At 40.8% G+C, this 9,845-nt stretch overlaps 1 protein-coding gene across 1 annotated transcript; it reads right to left on the bottom strand.

Moving 5' to 3' along the window:
• Positions 1-311: 311 nt before the first annotated feature.
• On the bottom strand, positions 312-977 carry LOC129734479 (uncharacterized). Its single transcript, XM_055698039.1, has one exon. It carries the CDS (start codon positions 910-912, stop codon positions 463-465), a length of 450 nt encoding a protein of 149 aa, XP_055554014.1. The 5' UTR covers positions 913-977; the 3' UTR covers positions 312-462.
• Positions 978-9,845: the final 8,868 nt, after the last annotated feature.

The raw sequence follows: 9,845 nt of genomic DNA, 5'->3' as shown, positions 1-9,845 counted from the left end.
TGGATTTTAATCGGTGGGATTTCCAGTCTACTAATTGTGTCTGGAGAGTACCAGACATCGGGGTTAATTTGTTTTTGATTATCCACGGTCAAAGGATAAGCAGACACCGTTAGTTCTTGATTTTTTACTTTAATTTCTAATTGCAATTCAACAATTAAATCTCGTCCTAACAGATTAAATTCTGCTTCAGGGACGAGCAAGAGTTCACCCATTCCAAATTTATTTTCAGTTTCGAATACCACATTTTTGATTTTGCTTACTTTAAAGGGTTCTCCTTTTGCCCCAATTACTTGTACTTTTTTCAGGGGAAGCTTTACATCCCTCAGGTATTTGCTTAATAGTCGATTTCTCAGCTCCAGTGTCTACTAAAAAGGTGAACCCTTGTTTATGGGGACCTATTTTTAATTTTATCAAGGGCTCATGATGACTCCGGTCCCCTAAGATATAGAGCCCCTGACTCTCCTATTCCGTTTTCAATATTTCCTCATCCCTGATCCTTTCTCTGCAATTCTTCTTTATATGTCCCTTCTTTCCACAGTAAAAACAACATCCCTGTTCCTTCTTTACTACTACGTTCCCTTGTTTCTTTTCAGCAGATCTGTGTTCACCAGTCCGCCCTTTGTGATTCTCTCTGACCGCTGCTACCATCATTTTTACTTGTCGCTTGCTGCTCTCTTCTTCCCGCCTTACGTAGACTTTCTGAGCTTCCCTCAATAATTCATCCAACCCTCTATTCTGCCAGTCTTCTAACTTTTCAATCTTCTTTCTGATATCTTCCCATGATTTTGCCACAAACTGAGTTTTGAGGAGCGCTTGCCTTAAAGGGTCGTCTGGATTTACCCCAGAGTACAGCTGAAGGGCTTTCCTCAGTCGTTCCAGCCACTCAGTAGGGCTTTCATCTTTCTTTTGCATTTCATTAAATGCTTTATTGATATTCTGGCCACGGGGTACTGCTTCCCTAATCCCCTGAATTACTATAGTTCTCAGGTCCTGCATATCAGTTCTATGCACTGGATCCTGATTATCCCAATTAGGTTTTTGAAGTGGCCATTTAATATCTGCTTGGGGTCCCTAGGCATGCTGAGCATCCCACAGTCTCATTCCTGCTCATCTAATCATATCTCTTTCCTCGGTAGTAAATGATTGACCAAGGATAGATTACATCTCATCCCAAGTATAAAGGTTTGGTCCCAAAAATTGATTTAATCTTTCTGCCACTCCGAGTGGGTCCTCAATTAAGTTTCCCATCTCGATTCTTTTAAAATCTCGTAGGTCAGCCAAGTTTAGGGGTACGGAAATATATCCGATCACAGGTCGAGGTCCCCCCATGGGTATTTCCCTTAGGGGGTATATCTGAGCTGCCCCTTTTTGACTTCTAGTTACGCGTCTAGGAGGAGGGGGAGACCCTTGTTCCGACTCTGGTGGGGGAGTGGGCGCTCTGGGGACCTCTGGAGGGGCTGCGGGAGCAGGAGGAGGAATGTAAGGAGGGGGGGTTAGAAGGGTTTCGTCTAACTCTTCCTTCTTTTTTCTTTGTTTAATTTTTATTTCATTCAGCGGGTAAAGTCTAGCTCCCGGTCTTTCTAGCCACACTTCCGCATATTGACTCTCCTCCGGGTTAAGGGGTTTTTTTTATTATTAACCCAGAGGTTTAATTGCTGTCTTACCCAATCTTCTTCTGACCCATAGACTGGCCAAAAGACATTTTTTAGAAATCTTCTTCCCTCCCCATATCTTAGTACAATATTCTATCATCTTCTGCTTATCTTTCCCTAGGGTTCCAGGGAAATATCTCCAATTGTCTAAGATATATGCCAGAGGGGTATTCTTAGGTACAGTGGGTACCCTTCCCATGGGAGTCGAAGGCTTGCTGCCCTTCGCCCCCATCTTCTGGTATATCCACAAACATACACTCACTTGCTCCCCTTGTTCCTGGCCCAGTCCCTCGCGGGAGATGGGAGACGCAGTACTTAAGAGTCCACACTCGCTTGGTTCAGTATATCGAACCTCTCACTCGTTATATCCCAGGAAACCCAATCCCGCCCGAACGGCAAACCCGCGAACAAATTCGCAATATACTTACGCGTCCTGCGTCTTTGTCCGGACTCCCGTGCACAGAATTTTATGGGATTTTACCGGTCCTTTTTTGCTCAATATCCTAGAATTTAGGTTCGTCGGTAAGGTTGGAGTAAGCTGTTGGTCGCGGGGCCGCGAAATGTCGCGGGGCGCCTCCCCGGAGGACCAAAGCCCACCGTTCCTTATCCGAGTCACGGCACCAGAAAATTGTTATAAATTGAGACCACAACGGATCATAATCCAATTAAAATTTTATTAATTATAGCAAGTAGAATATGAGCAAAAACAGCGCTGGACGGCAGGGGAGTCTGCGCTCCACCAACTGCCGTACTGAGCAGTTCAAACAGTCCCTTTTTATACATCTTTACTTCCGTGTTCATGAAGTAGTGGAGGTACTCCGCGCATGCTTCAGTTGTTGTTAGGGGGTCGTTTTCTGCCTCCTGGTGGTCGTTGAGGCCGAAGTAAGAAGTCTTCCTCCTTTGTCCCATAGTTGACCCCTCACTCATATGTCCTTATATGGGGTTGTTTGTCCTGTTTCTGTCGGTTCCTGGACATCTGACGGTTATCTTATCTTGCACAAGCAGTATCTGGTTTAGTTTGTGTAAGCAATTGCGGTTATCCTATCTTACACAAGCGGTGTCTGGTGGCTGTTTGCATAAGCGATTTCATATCTTTTGTTGCCTAACCTTTACATTGGGCTTAACATAAATCTTAATAAACAATACCCTAGTCCATAGTTTCTTACACCATGACCTGATTTATGTTACAATCAACTAAACACTGAATACAGGAAAAAAAAGGCACGGGAGACATAAGGCAAACATCAATAAGGTGGTTAAGGTGATAATTATAATAAATCCTGTAATACTTTTGAGTCATGGCCCAAAGTTTTCCAGCCGTGAGAAGAGACCAAAGGCATCCCGCCCCTGGCTCTGTTGCAGATCTTTGTTTTAAGGCTTTTGAGTTTTGTATACTTTTGTAAATTAATTCACAGTGGTCACTCAGATTCACGTAACACATCCTATCAAAGTCTTCACACTTGTGTCCCTGTGTTAATAATAAAAATCAATAGCAACTCGGTTCTGTAGCAACATATGATGGACAGAATCAACATCTGTTAATAAGCCAGAAAAAAAATAGCATTTGTAGTATTACTTTCTTTAGCAAGCTAGCAGCCTAATTCACTAAGCAAGTTAAGAGCGTGTACTATTCTTACAGAAGAGATTAGAGAAGCAAAAATCTGTTATGCTGCATTCCAGAACTCAGCCTGAGAATTACAGTCTGCTGTGAGTTCTGCATTAAAATCATTTGACACATGTTGGGGTTGCGATTGTGAAAGTTGCCCATTTACAATTTTCATTGACATTATCACAGCTAGTTGTTTTAAAAGCAACCCTTGAGCTTCCTGATGTTCGACTTGTTGCAAAATATTCTGAAGCCAATCAATAAAGTTAGTATTAAAGTTAGTGACTCTCTAGGACCCTGCAAGACTGTGGCAAGACACTGCCTTAATAGCCATCTCATTCATTTGCAAACAGTTGTCCCTGGCATACCTTGCCTGAGTCACAGAATCGGCACAATTATTTTCTCCAGCCAACTGCTCACAGTTAACAGCAATTCCCCGATTAAGGTTTTCAGTCAAGGCCACTACACATAGCTCACAAAAATCAAATAACCACATCATATACTGTATCAGTTAGTACCATACAAAGCAATAACTTCCAATCATGCCGTGTGAGTGTATAAGGCTCTGCCATCACTTCAAGAAGGGACATAGCAAATGTATTATGAATCCTCCCTTCCCGCACTGCTTTGCTTAACTCTTTACCAGCCTCGTATTGCACAGGCTGCCACTCTGCAGGTTGATTTGTCTGACAAAATACCGAACATGCCCTAGCGACTCCCAAAACCCCTCACTTAAGTGTTTCCCACTTGCATTCCTGCCACCAATCCCTCAGGCTCCCTTTCACCCTCCCCAAAAATACAATCAATGCATCAGGAGAGACAAGGGGGTGGGGGAAAGGTCTAGCTCCTTTTCCAGATCTATAGGACCTGGATCAAAAGGTTTATCAGTGTCAATAAAATCATTGTCCGAGTTGTCCTGTTCCCGTGCTTGCTCCTGTGTTGTGAGGGTTGCTGCAATCAGTGACAGAAGCTTTGGGGGCAGAGGAGGTGTGGACGGAATCGCCATCGCTGACGGTGTCTTGAGAAGAGTCGCGCTGTCGGTGGAATTTACAGCTTCCTCTGGTTTAGCACCGTTAGTAGAATTAGTCCACACTTGGCAAAGAGTAGTCAGAATTTGCCACCAAGGTGTTAAATGCATTCCCGACACGGAGTTCCCCTCCGCGGCAGCATCATACAATTGGCTGCTGTATGTACACACTTTCATTCTTTCAAAGTCTCTAAAGTTTCTTGGCTGCTCACCTGTCTCGATGAATACAGGTGTTATCCTCGGGGTTTAGGTTGTCCGCCTGGTCCAGACAGCAAGACGATCGTTCAGCCAAGCCGTCTCCTCCGGAACGCAGCCCTCTTCCACGAGCTGTCTTTTTTCCGTCCTTATTCTTCCAAGGCTTCGGAACACCACCATAGGGGTCACCATTTGAGGAGACTGAGGCACGAACTCCCTGATCGGACTAGAAGACCCTTTATGAGTCCATATACGTCTCTTTCTGGGGACGAAGCCTGATTCCCCATTACGGATTTCCCACAGCTCACCTCTCAACTCCGGAGGGATTTATGGCCGGCTCCTGCTTCCTTTCAGCAGATCATTCAAAGTTCTGTGGGATTCGCTGCATGTCGCTCAGATAGGCGCTTCGAAAGCCCTTCATGTTAGATCCTTAAACGCATCACGTCGGGGTCACCAATTTGCGGCAAATGAAGAGACGGGACGCAGCTTGATGCAAGCAAATGTCAATTTATTGTACAGAAGCACGAGGTTTTATACACTTTCAGAAGCTGCGCGTTTTAAACTAATTGGTTATTGAAGCTAAGCATTGCATACTAGGCAATCCCTGATTGGTGGTTAACTACCATCAATTAACCGCAAGGTGTTACCTTTCCTTGGCGCCATCCTTGGCGCCATCCGTCTCCCACTCCCCTATGCTCTGTAAAGATGTCTCATCATGTTAATTGTTGTCTAGACAAGCTCCAGCACATTCCCCTCAGCTAACTGATTGCCACGCATGGTCCTAGTTTCCAGACCGCTCCTGCAAAACCTCAAACAGTATCTGCTACGTGCAGTATTGCTCTTATTTACTGTTTCCTTGTTCTGTCTGCCTGTGCTATGTGGCTTCTTGGTGAGAGATTACTGCTGTAAACTTGGATCTTAATTTTTTTGAGGAGTTTCTGGAAATCTATTCACCAACAACCTTCTATGATTGATGTGGTGAGCCTGAATAGCCTTAACACCTTTCTGTGGTGGTTGTGGTGTGATCTGTCTGGCAACACAATGTTATTTTGGCTATAGTCTGAAATTGTCATCGTGAAAACAACCCTAAAATGAATATAGGTATGTGTCATGATGAGTTATCACCTACTCATTTGTAGGTCACTTGAACAGTAACTCTCACCTCCCTGAACTAGAGAGCTGGTAACTCCTCATATGACACATACGTGTATTCATTTTGGGGCTGTTTTCATGATTTATGAATCTTTTTTGATTAAAATAATTTTTAAGAGTTCTCTTCACTCAGAATGATTTCCATTTTTCATGATTGCTGATGTTTTTTCAAAAACTTATTCACAGGCTAGTCATAAAACAATGCTGCTGTTACTTTGTGCATATAGAGTTTGACTTCAGGGGAGTTATTAGGTTTTCATAGGACACTGCCTGAAGAATCAGTTTAAGATTTGGGCATAAAGGCTTAGTGCTTACGTTTCAAAATGGTAGCTGGATGTGAAGAGTAATAAAGCCCCATATGACTTGGGTATTAAATGGGGTGATCTCATGGTGTGTGAGTTTCTCATGTCTGTCTTCACTGAAGCAATCTCAGCATTTCAACAGGGATTTTCCTCTTTAACTCACAGAACATGTTATCTTAAGGACTGTCATCAGCAGTGGTTCTAAATTCAACATGTTGCTTTTACTGTGTAATATTTTGATAAACTTTGATTCCCTTGCCACTTTAGCAGACTTGACTATGAAAGTAACCTGACAAACTTCTAACATTTTCTTTCTCTATCTCCCTTTCCTCTTCGCTTAATGTTGTAATGAACTAGACTTGGCAAGGAAGAACTGTTTCACTTTGTGGTCCACAACAACTACATAGTAGAGAAAATGTTTATTTGGCTTTTTTTTTTTTTTTTAAATAAAATTCTGAACTGACTAGCTTCTTCAGTGTTAGTTCAGCATCATGTGGAACTTTCACCTTAGGTTCTTAATAGACTGTACCAGTTTGTAAAACAGAAGACTTTGGGCTGTCCTGTGTAATTGCTAAAACTTCTGAGTTTTTTGCTGTCCAGACTTGCAACTTAGTCTGAACTCAAAGTAGTCAATGGTGAAAAATTGATGTTTAGCAGCACTTCTTCTGAATAATGACCTTATGTCTTAAACTTCTGATATAGCTTATATGCAGGTGTGCTAGGATAGTTTTAAATTATTTTTTAGTAGCTAGTATGGGGCTATGTTTTGGATTTGTGCTGGCAACAGTGCTGACAATACAGGGATGTTCTAGTTACTGCTGAGCAGTGCTTATACAGAGCTAAGGCCTCTTCTTCTCACGCCACCCCACCAGTAAGTAGGCTTGGAAGGGCACAAGAAGTTGGGAAGGGACACAGCCAGGACAGCTGACCCAAACTAACCAAAGGGATATTCCATACCATATGATGTCATGCTCAGCGCATATAAAGCTGGAGGAAGAGGGAAGGGGAGGATGTTCAGAGTGATGGCATTTTGTCTTCCCAAGTACCTGTTATGCATGATGGGGCCCTGCTTTCCTGGAGATGGCTGAACACCTGCCTGCCCATGGGAAGTGGTGAAGGAATTTTGTGTTTTAACTGTCTTTATCTCAACCCACAAGTTTTCTCACTTTTACCCTTCCAATTCTCTCCCCCATCCCGCTGTGGGGGGAGTGAGTGGTTTTGTGGTGCTTTGTTGCAAGCTGGGGTTAAACCACAACAGCAGTTTATTTTTTAATAATGAAAGAAAGATGCAAGGCATACTTCATATAGGTCAATAAGACTAGACAAGATATTTAAGTACTGATATATCAATACCAAGCTATAATCCCATTCCTTAAGCATCAGCACATCCAAGCCATCTGTTTCTACAGATAAAGATAAACAGTATAATGTAAATAAAGTATCTATTCACAAGAATTAGAAACCAACAGCTGCATGATGGCCAATCTCAAGCCTTAACAGCAGTCTTTGTATGATTCACCAACATAGGTGCTTCAGTTAAGACTAAAATAATAGCCATCAATCACTCAGCAGAATCTTGATTTGTATCTATACCTGTGAGTTTATTACTTGAAGGCCACCAAAATTTGCTATACAAAGATTTTTATACTAGAAATATTGCTGATTAGAAGATTTGGCAATTAGGTTATAAGCATTTATATAATGTTTTACTAGCAAGACATTTATCATCAGACTATTTAAATGGAACTGAGAATCAAAAAGCCATTTTTGTTACATTCAAATACTCTTACTGGGCTAAGTATGAAAACTATAATACGGTTTTAAGTGCAATACATCTTTACATGTTCATTACAAGTATATGGTAATAACTAAACCAATCTATTTTTGCTTATTAGGAATGTAATGTATTCCAATATCTGAAAACTAAGTTTTTACCCACCCCTGCCTTTCTGCATTTTAAAATCCCAACTGGTTTCACAAATTTCAAATGAAGTCACATAGCAAATACAGCTAAACTCAGAAGAGTATTCTCTTTTTGTTTAGGTCTTCAGGCACTGAATAAAACCAGCACATAAGAAACTATTTCAGTGTCTTCACTTGCTCTGACATTTATCAAAAAACCTGCTTGCTAACTAAAGCTTGTTGTGCTCTATTAGGTATAGATCTAAATTATTAATTACATAATTAGTAATAATTATGTAATTCTTTAAAGCTATTTGAATTGCAGAAGGATCTGAAGCTCCCAAGAACCCTGATGCCAGCTACAAGCTAGGTGGCAAGAAGCAGCTCCACTTTCCTGCTAATTGCTAAAAGCAGCTGAACAGCAGCAAATGCAGCTTCCACACTGAAAAAAAAGAGGAAACAGATACAAAAGGCAAAAAAAGTTTTGGTTTTTTTTTTTTTAAAGAATGTTCAATATGTTTCTCTTGGAAAAAGTATTTGGTATGACAATCAGTGCCACATTAGAACAGCAGCAATGTCAGCTAAGTACTGCATCATTTTAAAGTTATTGGTTTTCTTTTTGGTAACTACTTATTTCAGGTTAAACAATATTTCCACAAAACTATTAAAAACTGCTGGTGTTTAAATCGTATGGCCCAGGTTAATAAAAATATACTGTAAATCACCTGAAGGAACATAAAAGCCAAGACTTAAAAAGCAATAGCCAACTTATAAGTAAGGAATAATATGGAGTTATCACAACTTTTCTTTAAAGTAAAATGTTTTTCATATGAATTCAAAATAAGATTAATCTTTTTAAATAAATGCCGTTTCTATATTCAGCTGTTTTCCAGACTTTGAACACATTTTATCTGTCCTGAGAAGACTGATTTACACATTGGAAACAAGTCCAAGTCTCAGCTATTTTGCACTTTGGAATTTTTAGTATCCCTTTCAAGGGAGCAAAGAAATTATCTAGTTTATAGTACTATTCCCCTGTACTCAGCTTCTGAAAGGCAGGAGAACTGAAACTCATGCTCCATCACCTGCAATGGAAGATTAGGTGGAAAACCCAGTCACCTACAGTACAGGAAACAAGCAGTTGTTACCATAGTGTCAAAAAATAAAATAATATCACACTGCAACTCAACACATAACTGATTTTAGTCTGGTCTGATGTATTTTACTTTTTCCCCTGCTGATCAATGAAGTTGCAAGATTGAAGTTACACACCTCTGAATCCAAAAAGCAGCTATCAAAATTCTTTCTAGTGTGTTAAAGAAAATGTATTTTGAATTAAGAAATTTAAAGTGCTGAAGCTACTAAATGGCAGAACCAGGCCTCAGCCCTTGTATAGCCCTAATCCAAGGCTGGTTTAAAACCCAGTCAAGTTAATCAGTGGGAGAATAGAAAAACAATAGATGATCAATTTGTGTACACAGGTGATCTCAGAAACGCAGATGTCTTTAGAAAAATTAATATAGATGAATAGGAATTGCTTGTTCAAAGACTAAGTGTGCTTGAAGGATTGTGTGAGTTAAAGCTAGCAGAAAGAAGATCATGATCCGAGGAGGACCTTGGAACAGAGGCAGACACTGGAACCAAATAGATGAATCAACTGGGACAGGGTCAGATGATGGATTCACAGAATTGACAAGACCAAAGAAAACTTCTGAAAACTTTGGATATTGTGATAGAAAGATTAGAAATTACTAGATTAATAGGATATGGAAAACTTAGAATAATTAAAATTCTCATTGTGTGTACAAAAAGGAGTTTCACAGTGTGAGTTCCTTGCCTCATTTGCAAAGTCACAGTATGACTTTGCAAATTAGGCTCAGTCCTGAGGCCCTTTGTACTGATAAGGTGGACCTGGGATGCTCTGTGTGCTGATAAGAAGACACTGGTATGCGAACATCTGTGCCTTGAGATAGGAAAACTGGATCTGTCCTGTTTTATGGTTTGGAAGA

This window comes from Falco cherrug, chromosome W, assembly GCF_023634085.1.
Source record: "Falco cherrug isolate bFalChe1 chromosome W, bFalChe1.pri, whole genome shotgun sequence".
Lineage (NCBI taxonomy): Eukaryota > Metazoa > Chordata > Aves > Falconiformes > Falconidae > Falco > Falco cherrug.
The sequence above is the reverse complement of the archived record's forward strand: the minus strand, read 5'-3'. Positions and strand labels throughout refer to the sequence as shown.